The following is a 20890-nucleotide window of genomic DNA, read 5'->3' as shown; positions in this document are numbered from 1 at the left end:
ACTTGAAATCTCCAATCACGTTTTGTATACTTTGCCGGTTGACCTTTTCTTACCTTGTTTGCGGTCCGATTCCTTTCTTTAAAGCATTTTATCAAGCACTTTACTATACAAACAAATGAATTAACTCGTTTAGAGACATTTCAAACCAATTTACCACTACTGTGGGAAAAAATTCAAATTTTAAATGGTGTTTGCGGTTTTTTACGAATACCAGCCATTTAACAGTAATAAACACAATATTAAGGAATAAATAAACAAAAAATTAAAGCCAAATGACTTATAAGGGTCAACACAATGCAAAAATATTAATAAAACGGCATATGATAATTTTAATCATGAATTTATTCGAAAATATTTGAGTGTACGAAGACTTTTGTAGCGTGTTATTTCCCTGTATCTTTGTTTTCTGAACCATTTCAAAAAGAAGATCCGTCAATGTTTTGAAAAAACCAATGGGTTGTATTTAGAATGACATAGGAATGATGTGAAAAAATATTGGACTTCATATTCGAATTCAGTTTCGAGTTGTTTTGGTTTTACTAAAATATTTCAAAGTGTACGAACACTTTTGGGGGCCACTGTATAAATTGAAAGGAACACATTTTGTTTCTTTTAACGCAGTTCATTGATTGAAGTTGAATTAAGAAAAATGATTAAAGTTTGTCTTATACAATGGAAAACAAATCACATTCACCTTCAATAGTCACGTTTGATTTGGTAAAACTTTAATCATACGCCATTTTATAATGACTACACATTTGTTTTACCTCCCTCTCCCCCAACATTCTGAAAGTTTTATCTTGTTTCCAACGGTTCATACTCATATGGTAAAAAATTGTTTTCTGTGTAAAAATGATTTTTTTTTTTTTTGAAAACATTAGAAATTGTAATTTGTTCTAATATTTGCAGCTTGAAAAAAGTTGTTTGATATTAAAAAAAGAAAAAAAATACTGTAGTTTAAAGAACCATTTTTTTCAGGAAAGAAATGAGTTTGATAGATTGAGTTAACCAAAAAACTAAAACAAAAAGCTGAAAGTTTCTGCAAAACCGACAGTTCAATAAATTTTCAACGTGTCGCTTCCCTTCGTATTTATTTGAATATCGATGCCTTTTTAAAAAATATCAAATAAGGTCCGTCGTTTTTAGGATCAGGAGGGTCAGTTGCCCCCTCCTTTCCACCTCGTCCTGGATTTTAGAAACAATCTAATTATTCAGCTTTGCATTTACTAATTTTATTTTTTTTTCTTAATATATTGAGTAAAATAGCCACTGCCCCCCCCCCTCCTTCCTCTGGAAAACTTTAGAATGATGAGCCTGAACAGGATTACAGTATTTGTGATATAGAAACCTACTTGATTTCGATGTACTCATTAATGTATTCTTTATTTTTGTTTTACAGAGGAAAGTCGTTCTTGGAGGAGGCCACAACAACCTCGTTATAAAGCCTTTTCTTCTCTTGATCTTGGACACAGTGACGAACCAGTTCGACTCGTATCAGTTCAAGCAAGTGTAGTACCGGCCGGTCAAAAAATGGTCGCTAGGCCAATGGGCATTGACCTCAGAGTCCGGTTGACAGAAGAGAGACAGAGCAAGAGAGCGCATGTGGGCACAAGCCCCTCTCAAGCTAAGCGGAGGAGCCCAGTATCAGACGGCTGGTGTCAAGAACTAAGTCCTGTGACTGAAAATGTAGATTGGAGAGAAACGTTTACATCTGTAGAAGAACCAAAAGTTATAATACCAAACGGAATTCTCAAGACACCATCTCCCAAAACTACGCCTGAAGATGCGAAAGGTTCTCCCAAATCAGGTGATTCAAGTTTTCACACAAAAACTAAAAAAATAGAAGTCTCAAATAATCCTTTTAAATCTATGACAGATGATGCTACTAAATCATTAAATGAGAAAAAAGATACTGTGCCTACAACAGTTGTGCAGAAGCCAAAAGTTCCATGGAAACCACCTCATTTAGAGAAAAAAACATTTTCGTTGCCGAGGAAGAAGTTCGAACCTGATCCTGAAGCTATTGAAAGAATAACAGGATATAAAGTTGCTCTTTCAAAGCCACCTCTCCCCCCTCCTATGTTTCACAAAGTATCTGCAGTTCCTATGAGAATAAGCAAAGCTGAACTGGCCCGCAAACAATATCTGGACAGTAAAGCTCAACTCGCAAAAGGAGGAGCAGATGGGGCCAAAAAATTTCAGCAGTTTCTTCAGCAAGCTCAGAGTGATCGTGCTCGAATAGGGAACAGTGTACCAGACTTATGTGCCATAGAAAAAGCCGTTGTGGAGCAATGGGCTCGTGAGAAAAACAGCGCGTCTTCACCGCGAGAAAGTCCAGCAAGAGAAGAAGAGTTCAAACCAAATGAATCAATTTCCTCTCGAGGCAGTACTCCAGATGACGCATGGGCGAGTTACGTGCAATCCTGTCGAAGGTATTTTGGACGCCGCAGCCAGAGTATGAGCTATCTCGAGACGGATGTAGATATAGTGCCCAACTTGGAAGAAGTTGACAAATGCTATAGTGTGAGTGCCCTGAACGAAGAGGTTCCATCTGCTCCAGACGATTCTGATATGGATCAAAGTCGCGAAGATTTAGATGATTCAGGGCGAGCGAAATCAGAGCACGAATTACGTGTTGAGCGGTCTTTACGCAGTCTTCCTCTCCCAGATTGGTACAAGAAGTCTGATAAACCAAAAAGTGGATTCATTCTCAGCTCTTCAAAAGAAAAGCGGGGCTGGGCTGCCGCGAAATCACTGACCTCTTCTACATCCAGCTTAGCTTCGTGTGGATTAAGGAGACCCACTGCAGTCAGATCACTTCTATCGTCCAGAGAAGATATCCCTTGGTCATCGCCAGATGGCCCAACGCTGTCTTTGGCTCTCGCTAAAGCTTTCAGGGAACCTTATTTAGGTTGGAGAAGAGCAAGGACTCCTACCAGCAGCGGGGTCTCAAGTTCTCCTAGGGGTGCATCACCGCCTTCTTCTTGGGGAGCGGCGACCACGACTGACGAAGATGAAGTTCTCAATGGAGAAGTCTCCTTCGACGGAGAAGATGCTTTTATAGGGCGTACGTCCTCGCTTTCAGAGGACGACAACAGGAAAAAGATCGACCCTCCGTCGTTGGATGATACTGGAGCAGACGTGGCTACCGTTTCCATGGACACCGGTGATCCCATCAAGCTACCGGGGGGAGAAGATACATGCGAAGATATAAACAACATGTCAATGGATACCTGTGAGATGTTTGATGCCGATGATCGAGTAGAGGATGACGCTCCATCTGCAACTGCCGACACTGGTGATGACATCGATAACTTGTCCACTGACACTACGGACAATAAAGAATGCAAAGATATATCGAGAGATTGTTATGACACTACTCAGAGTTTTAGCAAAGAATATAATGATACAACTAAAGACAGTAAAGAAATATTGAAGGATCTCAGCAAAAATCACATAGATAAACTCAAGGACTTCAGTAAAGACGAGGAAGATAACTCAAAAAACAGCAGTGTGTGTGAAAATAACAATAGTATTGATAGTTCTGAAATTTACAGTAACGATGTCTCTCAAAATTACAGTAAAGACACTACCAAAAATCTCACTGAAGATATTTCACAAAATTACAATAATGTTATTTCCCAGAATCATAGTAACGGTAATTCATACAGTTACAGCAAAAACTATACCAGTAAGGATACATCAAATTCATCAAAGGTAAAAGATCGCCTGAAAGACTCTAAACTCAAAGATTCCAATAAACTGAAACGTTATTCATATAGTCAAAGCATTTACCACAGCGAATGGGATGACGAGGAGGAATCAAGAGGTGATCGCAAAGGAGTGAGGAGTGCTAGTCCATCACCCGATGGCCACAAAATCATCTGGATAGAATCTTCTTTTGTTGGCTCCAGAACTACAACATCCATAGTAGTCCTACCGCAGGATAACATATCTTCTCGGAGCGGAAACGTCATAGAAAGGCCGGCTTCTAGGTAGCAAGGTAAGCCTCGCTATGAAAATTTCAGTTGTTTCATTACTATGTATTTTATTATTGTGTTGATTTGCATGCACTTTCGAAAATTTTTTAGGGGCTGTCCATGAATGATGTCACACGTTTTTCCAAAATATTTGACCTTCCCCTTGTCACATGTCATATTATATTAGACAACATATTGCTACAAAAAAAAAATTTGTTTATTTTGAACAAAATGTCAGATGTCTCACTTCTTGTTATCCCCTCCCTTCCCTCATGTTTGCCAAAAACTCACAATTTCAAACACCCTTCGCCCCAAAGCTTGACATCATTTGTGAACGATCTCTTATACAAGATTCAAGCATGTATTCATGATGAACTGAACGATACTGCTGATCTACTAGATGATTTTACACCGAATGATTTCATTCTTAGTCAACATGCAATTATGTAGTATTACCATTTCGTATGTTTGCTATTGTCTATTTTCTCGCAAAAAAATTCAATTTGCTGTGTATTTATTGAACTTAATTCAATGTTTGTAGCGGTGTGACATTGACTCAAAACTATCGCCAGTACATGAAATGCACCGTCAGCTCAGTCATTCCAGCTGAGGACTGCAGTTTCGTGCTTATTAGAACTCATCAGTCCGGCATAGGAGTGACTGAGCTGGAGGTGGTAAACCTCTTAAGGAAGCCTAGAGTGCCAAACAAACTGGTAGCTAATCTAAGAATTAGCACTGACTAGACGAGTGACCGGAAGCAATGGTTCGGTTCTACTCGAAGATTGAAGGCAAGGCATGGTATTGGTGGTATGGTAATATCATGGTGGTATGGTCACTCCTATGCCGGGCTGATGAGTGCTAATAAGTACGAAACTGCTATTCTCGGCTGGAATGACTGAGCTGACGGTGCATTTCATGTATTTCTGCCATAGCCCTTGCTATAGGGCGGTAATATCGCCAGTAATTCGGACTGACTTTTTTCGAGCTAGTCTGTTTGCAAGCAACATCACTTTCTCGCAACTAAGCCTGATATTTTATGAAGGTTGAATAGCGCTTTAGCGAGATATAAGGTTGCAGGGAAGGTGCTTTTCCGAAAGAAAAATCTTATAAAATCACAATTTTCTGAAATGACATTCCATAATGCTGTATGGCCAAACCGATGTAATATAAAATTTACAATCTTGATGATTCTGGAAAAGGAATTAAAAAAGCTATATATTGCTGTAAAGCAATTTATCATAAACAATATTGGTTATAAAGCGTCCCTCCCCCTTCCCATCTTTTCTCCAAAATGAAAAAAAGCTGTGTTTTTAATACTGTTCGTCAACAGAAAAAAAAATTTACCATTTTATACTTCACGTAAAGAATTTACAAAAGGGTGTCGATTTTTTACGGAATCTTTTATCTTCCAAGAAATCCTGCATGGAAACTCTTCTAAACTGCGTTTTTTAATTTTAATTCTGAATGTAAGAGAATAAATAAGCATGAAAGACTACCTTAACTTTTTTAGTCAAATGGCTGATTGACTTCATTTATTTAGATCTCTTTACCGAGTTCAACTCTATTACTTGATTTAGTTTCCTTGTTCAGAAAATTCAATCCTACGTGTCTATATCTAGAAGGTTAGGGACACAATGGCTCCCCTTTGTTTTACAAAATTGAAAATTAAGCATCATTTTATTCTACTTTTCATACTCTTTTTTTTTCAAGCCCAAATGGCAATCCAGTTACCAATCAACACAAAAGAAAAGCTTCAAACTCATCTCCTGGCTAATTTTGTTTTTGTGACTTAGTGCCCTTTACCTTGCAGTACGGATATATTTAGCTGTAGCACAATCATTTCCTACTCATTATGAGAAAAAGTACGATGTAGATCTGAGGAGAATCAACTTAATCAGATGAATGAGAATGTAGGCAAACTAAGAGCTGGTTAATCACAAAAGTTACGGATTACTTCTACGAAGAAAATAATTGTTGTCGTAAATGGTAATGCGATCTATTTCTGTAGACCTAAATTTGAACTATGAGAATTCTTTTTACAATCAACCAACCCTCTCTCTGTTTGTTAAAATGTTAAAACTATAATGACTTGAAAAAAAAAAAAAAAAAAAAAAAAAAACTCGTACAGGTTTCTAAGTCATTTACTTAAACATTGAATACAGCAATCATTTTAAATTGCTTCTCAAAAGGGATGGTCCCTTTAGTTTTCCCAAGCCAAAAATAAACAAGCACGTCACACATAATAGCCTCATCTGAAAACTACGCCCGTGTTTAATAATAATCATTTGTTGTAAATCGCTTTGTTTCTTGCACATATGATTCTGGGAATGAGATCATCTGCCAGAAGGCTATTAATTCTGCTCTTCCTCTTCCACCCGTTTTCGATTTTACTTATTTAATTTCCAAATTAATGACCGCTGATACGGTCTACACCCGTTTTGGTCTCCGGTTACCTGGTTTCATTACTTTAGCATCGTTCTCCGTCGCTGCTCTTCACCGATTTCGTCCATTTTCTCGTAATTTTAATTTCCAACCGTTTGTCTAGTCTCTTCATTCCATCTCGTTCTGCTCTTCGGGTCATGCTTCATAATTCATTACATTAGTTTTTCGACTGTTTTATACTTTTCAGGTTCGTTTAATGCCCGCTTCTAATTGCGTTTGCTCTTCTCTGTTTCACTTTATTGCGTTCTTCTGAAATTGAATGATCAATTTTCAAAGATGTCTATTTCAATCCATTTGCACAAACGGATATTTTTGTACTTGATTCCTGGAATTTTAAACTTAGGTTTATAATAGTTATACATTTTGTCCGAAAATTCCTTGACAATTTTGAAAATTCATAGAAAAGCGACAAATTGTCATATGAATATGCGGTTTTCGCCAAAAAACTTCACAGGTGCAGGAATTTATGGCATCGTAAAGAGGAAGGGAAAAAAATGTATTTGAAAGTAACTTGCTATAACGGCCCTATCGTCACAGTAAAAACAAACTTCATGTGAGGTGTTTTATTATTTTATTACACGGAAAACAATTACCTTTCATTACTAGAGTTCAATGTGTGTACTTTTTGTGCACATGGTATGAATTTGAGTACCGTTCGATGTTGGATCTAGCAACGTACGGCAACATCAGCTTCTTAAAAAGATATTTTGTACTTAATAAATAATTATTTGTGCGTGTTACGGGTGGGATTGCGGTTACCACCATATACGTACAAATCATTATCTTTAAAGTGCAAAGAAATTTTTTAGAAAAACCTGTTTTGCAACAATATTATATGGAATTGCTTACGAGACATATAACAATCTAAAAATAATTTTTCACATTGTTTTTTAAAAACGGTTTGTAGTCTTCTGTTCCTTCAAACGTGTGACGAGAGGGGGGAAAAATGAAGCGCAGTAACGCAAACGCTTTATCATTCATAGATCAAGATAATAAAAAAAAAAACGAATGTTTAGTGTACTTATTGTTACGTTATTTTTATCACATCTAAAGTATCTACATAAGAGTACATTTTTTAAATGCTAAAATTATGATCCGGATAAACAGGGGCCGAATAAACGAGGTTCTACTGTATATGCAAGCGTTCTTCTGTGGACGACATAGAAGGGCGTTTCGTGATGTTTAGAACATGCCATTCTTCTTTAAAGTATTCGTTCAATAATTTAAGAATAATTATTTTAATACAAATTTAATTAATATAAATTCAAGAATGACAATAATTATCTCAAGATATTGAGAAAAATACAAAAATCCGAAAATAAACAGTACTTTAATGTTTTGGGGAAAACACCAGGGCCCGACTAACTAAAAGAGAGGCCCTAGGCCGACAATAATTTAGAAATCCCCTGAAGACTCTTACAGGGTATGCAGTGGTTGACTTAGAGGTTTAGGGTTCGTCGGAATGCATTTGGGGGTTGGGGGGGGGAAGGTGCTACACAGAAAAATATAAATTATTTTTCATATGCATGTATGAATCCCTTCAGCCTCCTCATAATTGTGAAATGGTGAATTCGCTACTGGCAGAATGACTAAAAATTCTCCTTTAAGGAAGTTTTTTTTCCTGTTAGCAAGTTTTTTTAAATATTATTATTATAAAAAAAAAGACATGTATTTTTCATCGTTCAAATGCTATTCATAATTCTTCAAGCAATTTGGGGTCCCTTAGGAAGATGAAGGCCCAGGCCTAGTTGGCGTGTATGATAATCAGGTCCTGGAAAATACCACGTAGCTGTAATGTTAATGTAAATGCTGAAACCTGTTGACTTTCATCAAAAAGATTGTCCTTTAAAGGTCATTGGAACACATTTTTAAGTAAACGTTCTACCAAAAATACCAACTTTTTTTTTAATATAACCATATATTTAGCACATTCACCTGAATAATTCTATTGTTTAATTTTAGATTATTCATATAAAGTCACAAAAATCCTAAGCTCAATATCACGGCAATGCAATGGGAAATACCACGTAACTGTGACGTAGATGTATATATGCTGAAATCTGCTGATGTTTATCAAAAAGATTGCTTTAAATAAAAGACCAATGAAAAGCATTTTTAAATAAACTTCATTCCAAAAATACCAAACATTAGAAATATTATCATAATCTACGGCACATCCTTCTGAATGATTCCATTGTTTCATTGTAGATCATTCAGTTGATTATTTCACCCATTTTTGATTGTTTTACAAGTATGGGTTTGATGGTAAACAAGCAATTAAACACATTTGGAAACATTATTTTTCCAACAATATCTACTCCTGCAGATCTCCATATTTGATAAATAATGGTGTAAAAGTGGTTACCCAATCATGATAGCTCTTTTTTTTTTCACTGTTTAATAGGCGCTGTACTTTGCCTAAGACAATGCTTAAGTCATTAATCAACTGTTTGCTTCTTTTTTCTCGAGTAAAGTTGCAGCGACAATCGTTCACTTCAATCGACAAAAGACGGAAAGCATAAGCAAGTGTTCCAATCGAGATGGCGTTTCTCATGGTATTGCAAATCTTTACGGTCCGATCAAGCGAAACCTTGTTTGCCTACCTTCTCTTTCTTTACTCTTTGCTATTCCTTTAATTCTTTTTCATTGTGCGAGATGGCAACAACAATAGCGCAGTCGATAGCATGACCCCAGAAAGAAGATGTTCCGATTCGCATATAATCTTTCCACATCGACCTGAAGAAGAGAGGCCGAGGCGATGTACGGAATAGCGATGGAACGTGTTGATTTGCAACGTCGCATAAATAGAATCTAGCAGGGAAGGTATTTCCGGAGAAATAAATCACTACTATTTATCAGAGTCTGGGTAATTGCCGCTCGTAAGAGAACACTTTTTCTTACTTCCCCCTATCTTTCCACCAGATCAATCACTCTGTATGCATCTTTTATGAATAGTGTTCCAAAGGCGTTGCCCCTAAATGTGATGCATATTTTCTGAAGGTTTTATCCCAATATCAGTTGAATAGTTTACTTAATAAGATGTTTGTGTTTGCTGATATATCCGTTAACAAAAGTATGTATGAGGAATATTTTATATTGTATATCTAAGAATGGATGCTACAAAAAAGTCTGTTAAGTACCAAGGTCAACGATGGTCAAAATAATGAGCCTTCCAAAAGGGAGAGCTCTCAGTGAACAACAGTATTCAATATTGGAAATAACTTGAACAGATTGTCTAAATTGCGCAGCTAGGAATTTTTCTAAACGTAATATCAATACTTTTTTCCTCTCTTTATGTTGATTCATAGCAATGACAAACCACGCGGGTTTCAACTTCATATAATTGTAGATCAAACTTTCTCGTATTCAAAAGGAAAAAAAAAGGAAGGAAGGGAAATTTTCCGCAACTTCAAGAGATAAACCTTTTGTTTCAGGAAGACTAATTGTTGTGTAGGCGTTCGTCAAAATTCGCAGAGGACTTAAATCAGGAATTGATTCGCTTTGTTCCAGTTCCGATAAATTGGCAGCATGTTTGGCTGACTGGAACAAGCAAGCGAATAAATAACTGCAATCTAGGCAAATATTTACAGTATAATTTAAAAAAAATAATTTCCTGTGCAGATTTTCTACTAATTTTCCCCTTCTTTTTTTTCCCCTTCTTTCTTTCTTTTTTTAAGTAATGAGTTGCTATTAAAAATTAGGAGCTCTTATAAATATAATTGAATAATTGTGTTTTATCTAAATATTGTTTTAACAAATATGTATAACTGCTAGCTTTTTGTTAATTTTTTGAATTTATTTTGCAAACAATGTCATAAAAGAAAATATAGAATAGAAACCAAATTTTAACATTTTACTGGGTTTTTTCCCTTTTTCAATCATTGTCAGCTTCGGAATAAAATGTCCTTCACTTTAACTTGTGAACTTCATAACCATAGCGCTCTCTCTTCGTCATGGAAGAAAGCTCATTACATAATAATTGCCCATTTTGGTTTTTGCGCTTCAAAGTTTCGTAAAGAGTTTTATTGGTTAACATACTTTAAGCAAAGTTAACAAAAATGCTTATTTTGAAGCTCAATTAACAGTCTTTCTGAAGTTTGGGAGAGCTGGAAAACTATTTCTCCTTATATTATCCTCTTCATGAAAACAATAACTTTTAGGAAAATAGATATCGAGTGACATTTAGAAAACGTGGAAAAGAAAAAAAAATGTGTTATTTTTCGTGAACGAGCAAAATACTCATTTACCTTCAAAATTTCCAACATTTTTATTTAAATGAGAAAAAAAATTAAATAAATATTTTGCCAGTTTTGGAGGAGACAGATGAGTGTTTTGCTCGTTCAAAAAATAAACACATTTTTTTCGACTCACCACAAAAAAAGAGGGGGGGGGGAATCCAGAAAAATCCTTTCTGAGAAAATTTCATGACATTTTAAAAATTATAAAAACGAAAAGTGACTAGCAAAACCATTGTAACAATAAAAGAAACATACAGATACGACCAAATAACTTATATTAATCTTATATTAGCACAATGGATTAGAAAAACTTACATATCATGAGAAGCTGAAGTACATTGATTAATATTGATTTCTAAAAAGGTCAGAAATGGAATAAAACAGAGAGAAAAAGTTGAGGAAAAAGAGCGATGATTCAAATAGATGCCGCCTACGCATAAAACATTCGGAAACAAACTGCCTCGTAAAGCTTTCTGGAGCTAAGATATTTCACTATTTTCACTGCCATTATTCTACATAGCACTTCTGAGTCATTTCCACGCGTTAAAGTATGGCGATTTTTAGTTCCACCGAACCTAACCATCGTTTGCCCTTCTAAATTTAGGTACTGAAAACGCTTTCATTCTTTTGATTGTGTATTTCATGCTGCAAAAACAGCGTAAACAAATCTTCATTAAATTTCCGATTTTGACTCAATTTCAGGTTTTAGTGTTCCACGTTAATTATCGTGGGTTCGTCATACTTTGACTCTGAGTCATTCTGACGTCAATGTAGATTAGAAAGTCCTGTATTGCAAATTCATCGTTTTCTTTTCTTTTGCTTGCATCATAAAAGATTGAAGTGCTTTTACCAACTTTTTAAGAATTATTTATTGCTACTTTTCATATTTTTATTGTTACTTAACACAGGGGTGCTCGTAAGTTCCAAAAGAGATGGCCCACCTAATACTACAAGGACCCAGGGGTGCACTGGATCCGGCAAGAGGTCACCAACCTTGGCCTCTAAAGGGCGCAAAAATAAGGTGCATAAAAAAGTACAAAAAAAGGGGGGGGAGTGAAAAAAATAAAACTAAATAAATAAAAAGAAAAGAAAAAAAAGTGCAAAAATAAATAAATGAATAAAAGAAAGAAAGAAAAGAAAAGAAAAAAAAGCCAAGTGAAGTCGCACAGGTTTTTGTGAGCGGAAAAAAAAAGGGAAGTTGCACCAAAAAATTAAAAAAATAAATAAAATGAAATAAAAAAAGGTGTTTGGGCTTGGGCGCATCGGCCCGCGGGTCAGTCAGCCCCTACAAGGATCCCCAAGAACTAGATCCCTACACACAAAAAAGAGAGAGAGCGAGAGAAGAAAATACCGTTATAAACTCTTTGCACGCTCGCACCTTTATTCAGCTAAATCGCTTAACAACGGACTTCAAGGCACCACAAATTTTGTTCGTTGCAACGGGATTTCCGTTGTAATGGAACTAAAGCAATTGTAACGTCAATTACAATGGGACTGAACATTTATTGCGTTGAAACAGACATTTCGTTGCATTGGCATTCGCTGTAATGAGGTTCTACTGTATTTCAGTGCTACAGTCGGCATTATGACCCCCTCCCCCTCCTCTGCTTTACATATAATGCACACGATGAGAATCTGCTACGTTATTCTAAATGTGGCATATTTTTTTGATGAATTTGCTGCTCATTTTGACAGTTTTATAAGTTTAGTGCAGCAATTTGATATGATTATCTCAATGATGTCGTGATAAGCGACAGATGGAAACAATGGGTTGATAAGAGTGTTTTATGTGTCTTTCAAATTAATGTATGTGTAAACAGACAAGCGTTGTTTTTATCAGCCCATGTGCCAATATTAGCATCAGAGTTTTGTTGTGTCTATGCCGCATGTAACGCTGCTTGAGTTAACACTAGGATAAAAAGCAAATGCATGTGTGCATATATGCTTATTTTTGCTGCTTTTGACTTTAATGCATTTAACTGCATAGAAACAGCAAATTTTCAAAATGATATTATTGCATTCATATTACTGCATTTTTCACTCACTCTTTCTACAAGAAAGATTCAAAAACTTATTTTGTTTTTCAAAAATAATAGGAAATTGGGTGACGTGTCTGTTTTTTTTTTTTTCGGGTTGCTCAATTTTTTGTGCAAATTATTAATGCGCATACTATTTTTTTGTTCCTGTTACTGCCAAAAATTGAAATTTATCGCTAAAAAAAATTAAAAATGCTAGAACAGAAAGGCTATTTGTGTTTTTATTCAGATGTAAAAAACTTTTATATAAGTAAATAAAGAATTTAGTGCTTTTTTTCAGATTTTTATTGCATAGTTTAGGATTTTTATTGTATATTTTAGGATTTTTCATGCATATTCAATGATATTATTGTGTTTACAAACCGGGCTCTATTAATTTTTGCTTAGAGTTTCGATTGCACCTTTCCTTCAAGTGATGGGTTTTATTTAGGATAGAGAGCGAAAGCTCCAATTTTAAACAAAAAAATGTACAAAATAAATGGTAATGCTTCAAATCAAAATGTTGAAGTTGAAACTGTTCAATAGTTCCCACACCAACTGGTGAATTCAAATTAAATTTTTGTTTCAAGTTTTAGCAGTTAGTTAAGTCTCTCTTTTGCCCAACATAAAAAAGGGGCTAAACATATGACTTCAAAAGTATGAAATGTGAAAAAAAAAAAAAAAAAATTAAGCGCATCTTTTAAGTTTTTTAAAATGTTAATGCAAAAGTTTTTTTATATCCCAGGGCTTTAAGATAAACGTAATAAAATGCAAAATATTAATTACCAAATCTTTATATATTTTAGCATTCTGATTTGTAATAAAAATTAAAATACCGAGTTAAATGTAATTACATTAAAAACTAATTTATAGTAGGTCATTCTTCTGAAAATCAAATGAATATTCTTTGAATTACAACTCTCTGGGCAAGTAAAGCTCATCAGTGAACCTACCATAGTTAGGGCAAACCTAACCTAGTAGCGTTATAACGCTGTGATTAGGATCTATGTATCTTTCACAATGCTGTCAGGTTAGGTTTGCCTCAACTACAGACTGGATACTGCAGGTACCATAAAAATCATGTGAGTAATGAGTTTCGTGTAATGCTCTTTTATTTAATCATGGTATTTATGTATGCTGCCGTGGGAAGGTAAAGCGCAATATCTACAGAAATGAAGTTTTTGAGATTTTTGAAGAACCGCATTTTGGATTCCATGCCAACATTTGGGAAAGGTTAGAATTTGACTTTTTTTTTTGTGTGTGTGTGTGTGTTTTATTTTCATTAGAAACCAAATAAGCAAGCTTGTACAATAAAGCTAAGTGCAATAGATGTCAAAATGCTAAAAAGAAATGAAAAATTTGCACATACTGCGCTTTATCTTCCCACGGCAGTATGGGTTCACGACAATCATCTTTGTATATGGGTCACTGTAATAGGATTGGTAACATACTTCATGGGAAAAGGTCACGGTGATGGGAGGACATCCACTAGTTCTGCCCTTGTTCACACTCACCGTGACAGCTATAAAATACGTTGTTTTCCACCCCTGTTACCAGAGTTGCTATGGTTATTAGGACGATATTCTTTTTCCATTGTACTTCGTACGTCACAGCGTAATTAATCAACAACCCCCTTTTTTCAGTTAAATGAATTTCAGTCAATGAGTAAGTGAATGGCAATAAAAGGGCGTGTTGATTAAATTATGCAAAACCAATAATGGACTTAGATGAAGAGAACTGCATAAGGGTAGTTAAAATGCCGTTTAGTGTGAGGTCAGCGCTAGAGCATGGAGGCTTCCTGATGGAAGCAATCAAAAACGATAGCAAAGGAGCACTTTTTTTTTTTTTTTTTTGATGATGATTCGGAAGAAGATCGAGATCAGATTGGTACCTTTTTGTCTCGGGATCACGGAAAAGACGTCAAGATTAAATCGTGGGTGAGGGCGTCTGCGTCCGAATTATGTAGTTCCCTGCCCTCCCCCCCCCTCCCATCCTCCGTATTCAAAAGCAATTCGTGACATGAGCAGACGCGGGCGTGACATGGAGCACGCAACCTAGCGATCTCTGGTATTTCCCGAAAATAACTCACGACAGGAAGGAGTCAAGAACGTATTTCTTACGCAGGAATTGAACAATAGCACGTGGTGTTTCTGAATGCATTAATGAAAATTAAGTCTCAGAACTACACAAAAAAATAGACAATTTAAATAATAAAATAAATAAATAAAAATATTTATCATTATTGGATGGGTCTTAGAAGAGGTGTAATTAGGGACATGCCGAATGGTTTATTCATTTTCTCTATTCAAGAGATCAATTGAAGAATTCAAGCCCTTTCAGCATTAATTATTTCTGTCGGGTTTCCGTCAGTAGCTCAGTCAAAAACCTAAGACTGATAGCTAAGAGGTGGGAGTGTTGTGGAGAAAAGTAGCTCAGTCAGAAATTACCTTCTGGGTGGGGTTTCTGGTCATAACTGTCCTTATATGTATATGAGCTACCGTGTTAGGATTGGCAATATGTGTTAAAACCAAGGATTCTGAGAATGGTTTTAGCCCCAAAATCTCCCCCCCCCCTTGGTTGCACCACAGGGTATGCTGTTTAAAAGTCATTAAATAATATTAAATTTGAAATGGAATTCGATGCGTTATTGCCATGATAAAATGTGTTTAGAATGTAAGAGTAAACATTTTTTGTCCATTACTTAAGATGATTTAGGTAAATTTTTCTTGCATGTTGCATAAAAAGTCAAAAACAGAGCAATAAAACTTTTTTTAATGTCAATTTCGTCTTTTATTTTGTATTGGATAAATATATCGCACAAATGTCCCAAATTGAGAGCCCTGGCGTTTTTTGACTCAAGAGAGAGAGAAAGAAGGAAAACGCATGAAATTCGGAAACTGATAAATCATCGTTATATTACACGGAGCGGTTCCCTCCTCTTCCCCATACAGATAGAGGAGAAGAAATATTGCTAACGGATTCTGGAAGATGGATATTTATGCACAGTAGGCAACTGATGAAGCTGCAGTACTAATTTTACTTGATAACAAATTGGCCAATAGCGTCGCAAAAGCAATTTGATCTTGAAAATTTGTTTACCGTCATTCTGGATTCTGGAACCTAAACAGTTAAGAAGCATGAAATTTACAAATTCATCCGAAGTAGTGTTGCCATTTTTTCAACTTACCCGCAAATTAAAACACCACGGTTCATTATTGCTTTTGTTCATGCACTAATCGAAAAAAATATTTTAAAATTTTTCTCATAAATTAATAGTTTGGGACTCGATAATTACCATATCAGACCGCTAAATCTAAATCCATAATTCATGCAAGGTCTTTGAAGTTGATTTTCTCTTCTATTGCTTTCAATAATGAAAAATTCTTCAAAAAGCGTCAATGTTTAGATTACTTTGAAATTATAGATTCTCAATAATGTTCAGGTTCAGGGATTTTTTTCACTTCCCTTTCTCATTTCAAGTTAATCAAGAGCACACACATAGGGTCTAAGGGTCTGGCCTTTCCAATCTCCTAAGACATGATACTAGAGTTCATTTTTATTTGAAAAAGATAATGCTAGTGCTAACGCCAATTGTTTTTATCTATAACAGGGTTTTTATCTATAAATGACACACAAAAATTATTTACTGTCAAGCAAATAAATAAACAAATAAGTATTCGTCTAACGTAACAATTAACGTGATGTGTTCACAGCTCATGCTAAGTTTGTTGTTGTGCGCGGAGAGAAAAATGGATATAAAAAGATAATACGGAGAGTATTTATTACATAACAGTATGTTGTATTCCCCCCCCCCCCTCCACAAAATGTCTGTTTACTCTCCAAATCTGATAAGCAAGCGCATTCTTACTTTGATAAGAGGAAAAGAAATAAACAATCCCTGTCATAAATACTTTTTATATCCCAACCTCAAGAACTGTTGGCCTATCCAAATTATTAACAAGTAAAACGAATTACTGCTTCACGAGTTTAAGCTGTAATTTTCTGCAACAAATATCTCTCTGCAAGTGGAATAAAACGAACGGCCACGCCTCTCCGTAATTCTTCGAATTCGATTATGAGATATCTCATGCAAATGGATCTCATCTCCCCTCACCACAAGTCACGCTGGTTTCGGTAGCCGATCTCGATAAATAACAACAGTAATTTGGAGTGGATTTTACGGTAGATCTCGATATGATCACGAAATCGACATTATGGCCATATTCTCGACTTTCTTCCACCATCCGTATTAAAACCCATACATGCCAATCACGATCTGAAAGTGAAAAGAAATCAATTGGAGGCTCTGGAAACCACATCTCCACCTGTTGCTGTAGAAGGGTTTCGTGAGCGAAAGTTTTCCCTGGGGAAAGGTCATATCGCAGAAAGTGAAAAGGGAAGGTGTTACAACAATGAGTACAAACAATCTCGTTTATCCACGCTAATTAGGATCGAAGGTAATCCGGTTGATCGAAAATCAGGATAGTACAGTTAATAAGCAAAGCAAATTCATTAATAATCAGATTACCGTTCTTTACTTGAAAAACCACATTTTGTCTTAAATTATATAGAATTGTATAAAAGACATTTAAAAATATCGAAACACTATGCAAACTATACAGAAACTGTACATTTAATCAAAATAAAGGGCGAACTTTCGACGTAATAATAGTTGCGTTCTTATTATAATTTAGAATTTAGGTGGAAAAAAAAACCCTAATAAAAATAAAAAATAAAGCTACAAATTCGATCCAGATAATCTGGAGATCCGAATAAACGAGAGTCGGATAAACAAAGTTCTGCTGTAGTTGGTTTATTTTGATGTTGATGTTATTTTCCTTAAAATGAAAAATTGGAACAATAAAGTGGGTCAAACTTCAACAGAACTTCTAAGCGTTCGTTCTTTGTTCAATCCATCGTTTCGGGTGTGACATTTGTGGGTTTATATGCCCTTTAATTCAAGAATTTTAAACTTAGAACGTTTAATTTTATTACAAATATTTCAGTAAGCATTATCTATGTTAATATAACCTATCAACTTTCAAAAAGATTTCGTTGTATATAAAATTATATTTTGTACGTGTTACGGATGTGGTGGAAAAAGTCATACCAGCGCAACGCGTACAAATTAGTTTCTTTTGAATGCAAAAAGAAAAAAATTACATTTACAAATACATTAAGTTAAAATCCAAAGATTAAGGTCCCTGTAACAAAAGTGCAAATACATCTATGAAAAAATGTCACACTCCCAAACATGAAAAAAATCACACTCCCAATCATTAATTGCTTGATCCAAAGGATCAAACAATTATTGATACTCATTTTACAATTTACTTTAAAACTAGAAAGTCGCCCATCAAGGTATGACGGGTGAAAATTGCTTCTACATTTGAACGAAGCCATTGCCTGTTTGGTGATATTTTTATAGTTGAGAATTGTAACCCTAACTCCAACGGATTAACTCTAAACTCCAGTTCATTGTTGACCATTTTTCCCTTCTTTCTTCCCCTAAAATGAAGATACAGTCTTGCCAGTAAAACAGTTAAGTTATCGGATCGAGTTCAGACTTGTCACGATAAAGCATTTCCCTGCGTGTCAAACATTACCAAAACACATTATCAACTTATCATGCCGTGGCGCGAGTTTCATTGTTGAAGCACGCGGGTTACTCGATCATCGGCTATTATTTATGTGAGGATTAATTAATGTGATTAAAATTCTATGCAGTGCCGTATTCATATTAACCGTACACTTTTTATCGGTGTGCACTCTATATATTTTCTATCGATTTAATTTTACTTGTAAAGCCTTTAAATCGTACATTCGGTACATTTTTAAAAGTTAATTTCGCACGAGGGCCCCTCATTTAAATTTTTCGGAGCTGAAGTATTTGAATTTCAAAAATAATTCAGAATTGTGAGACGTGATTGGCTCATCAAACACTCTCCATTAGAAGGAACAAGCAGTTGTTTAAATGGTTATGAAAAAAAGAAAGGAAAAAGAGGTATGAAAGAATGGGGAAAAAGAAAAAAACAAAAAGACAATGTTAACGCAATTTAAACTTGATCCGTTTTCTGCTTTGCATAATTATTGTTTCGTGTTTCAAAAAATTGAAAAATATACTTTTCCGCGAATGTTTTTCCTTTGCTTCGCTGAACATTATGTTTGAAAGGTAATCTGATCTCGGTTAATTTGGAATTTTTTTAAGTCCATTCGTTAGAACATTAGAACAATGGTCCATCACCTTCTTCTCCTCTCATTTGCCTTCAAAGAAGTGTTCCGCTAAAAGATGGGAATCCTAACCGAACTTTTTCCAAGCCACTTATTTTAACAGTTTTCAATTACAGTGTTGTCTTCCTATTTACTAAAGTTAGGCAACAGTCGAAACTCGATACATTACTTGCTCTTATGCGTCACCTCTTTTATGCGTCGACTTTCATTAGTCCTGACAAAAAAACTATAAAAATTAATATTAGTTAACTTTCATCTTTGTGATATAGTTTCAGAGGTATTTATTTTTGCGTCGGTAAAATTTTTATTTTAGCTCTGTTCTGTGTTTTCAAACTTCTGTTTTTGAAAAATAATCTCACTCAAAATGTTGAGACGTACCTGAGTTATCACATAAAGGTTTGAATGAGACGAAAAAGTTATCTCATCTTAAATAATATGTAAAAATAATTACAACCTTAATTTTTGAAGTTTATCAATTGAAAAGCGTAGTAAGACCAGTGTTGCCAGATTGGGGGAAATTTCACCATTTTGGGGAAATCTGGTGCTCTCTGGGGAAATTTTGGGGAAATGGGTTTTGAAGGGAATTCTTTGGGGAAAAATTTTTTCCTTGGGGAAAAAAAACCTCGGGAAAAAAGATTCTTTTTCGTATTTAAATTCGCGTCAAGAAGTAGTGGGAACATTGTTTGTGTATCAAACAGCGTTGGGTTAGCTTTGCTCAACTTTATGGAATTCGCATTTCACATTCTGTGGAATATTATGCTATGGAATTCGCATTAATGTTCTGCGTGAGTAACTAGTTGATACGTGAAACAGGTAAAAATAAGTGTGATGGAGAGTGTTCTTGGATAAATATATACAAAAATCATAGTTTAAATGTACATACAGAAGCAGAGTAGTAAATGCGAGTAGAAAAAAAAATATATTTGGTTATTTCTTATCTCTCGGTCAGGCGCTTGTACTTATGACTAGTGGCACTCGCACAGCTTTGCCCGTAGTAGAAAATTAAAAGGTCTTTTAGTCCCCCTGTATATTTACAAATAATGCATGATGAATTTCTCGGCAATTGGCTTGCTCACGTTACGGTTCCACGTCATGATAACTTGGTAATTTCCTCATCTATCTTATGATAATTTTGCTCGGGAAAATGTTCTTAAAATTGGAATAGAAAAAGAGCAAAATCAAATTTTCAAAAAATCGCTTAAAGGTGCGCACCCCCATGCTACAAACTAATTCTTTGCCAAATTTCATGAAAATCAGCCGAACGGTCTTGGCGCTATATGCGCGTTAGAAATCCTGACAGACAGAAAGAGATCCGGACAGAGAGATATCCAGACAGAGAGACTTTCAGCTTTATTATTAGTAAAGATAAAGAAAGATAAAGAAGACAAAAAAAAAAAGTGAAAATGTGAAGAAAAAAAAAGTTGGGGAATTTTATAAGAAAATTTGGCTATTTTGGGGAAAAAAATTTTTTTTCAAGAGACAAAAATATTAGAGAAAGTCGATTCAGTTTATGAAAATATTAGTGGAAAAATAATTTTTGCATTTGGGGAATTTTGATAGAAAACATCGCTTTTTTGGGAAAAGTTGGAAGGGAATTGGGGAAATTTGGATTTGACCATCTGGCAACACTGAGTAAGACACGTAAATTTGTTAATTAAATGCATTCTTTAAATGAATGTACTATTCATTTTACTTTTTAGCTACTAATTTTCCTTTGAACTTTTTGAACTTAAATAAAGTTGAATTTTATTTATAGCTTTCTCACTCCAGCGTCTCTTATGGTCGGTCCCTTAAGCCAACAGCCAAATGTAAGTGAGAGATTAACTATTACTGATAGTATTTTTAACTTGAAAATGAACTTGCTGATTGACTTCACAATAAAAAGATAAAGCCAGTTGTATTACACTGCCAATTTTATTTCAATGCAATTAAATATTACGATGACGAAAGATTTGTTGATCATATAAAAAATATCTTCATTGTT

The 20890-nt window shown here is 35.0% G+C and overlaps 1 protein-coding gene across 1 annotated transcript in view; it reads left to right on the top strand.

Moving 5' to 3' along the window:
* LOC129221976 (uncharacterized) overlaps positions 1-20890 on the top strand; it is a 98293-nt gene that overhangs the window by 6833 nt on the left and 70570 nt on the right. Inside the window, exon 2 of the mRNA XM_054856384.1 lies at positions 1400-4003. Within this exon, the coding sequence (XP_054712359.1) occupies positions 1400-3999 (2600 nt within the window). The 3' untranslated portion in view covers positions 4000-4003. The remainder of the gene's footprint in view (positions 1-1399; positions 4004-20890) is intronic.

This window comes from Uloborus diversus, chromosome 5 (genome assembly GCF_026930045.1).
Source record: "Uloborus diversus isolate 005 chromosome 5, Udiv.v.3.1, whole genome shotgun sequence".
In the NCBI taxonomy this organism is placed as follows: domain Eukaryota; kingdom Metazoa; phylum Arthropoda; class Arachnida; order Araneae; family Uloboridae; genus Uloborus; species Uloborus diversus.
This window is presented reverse-complemented; position numbering and strand designations above follow the sequence as displayed.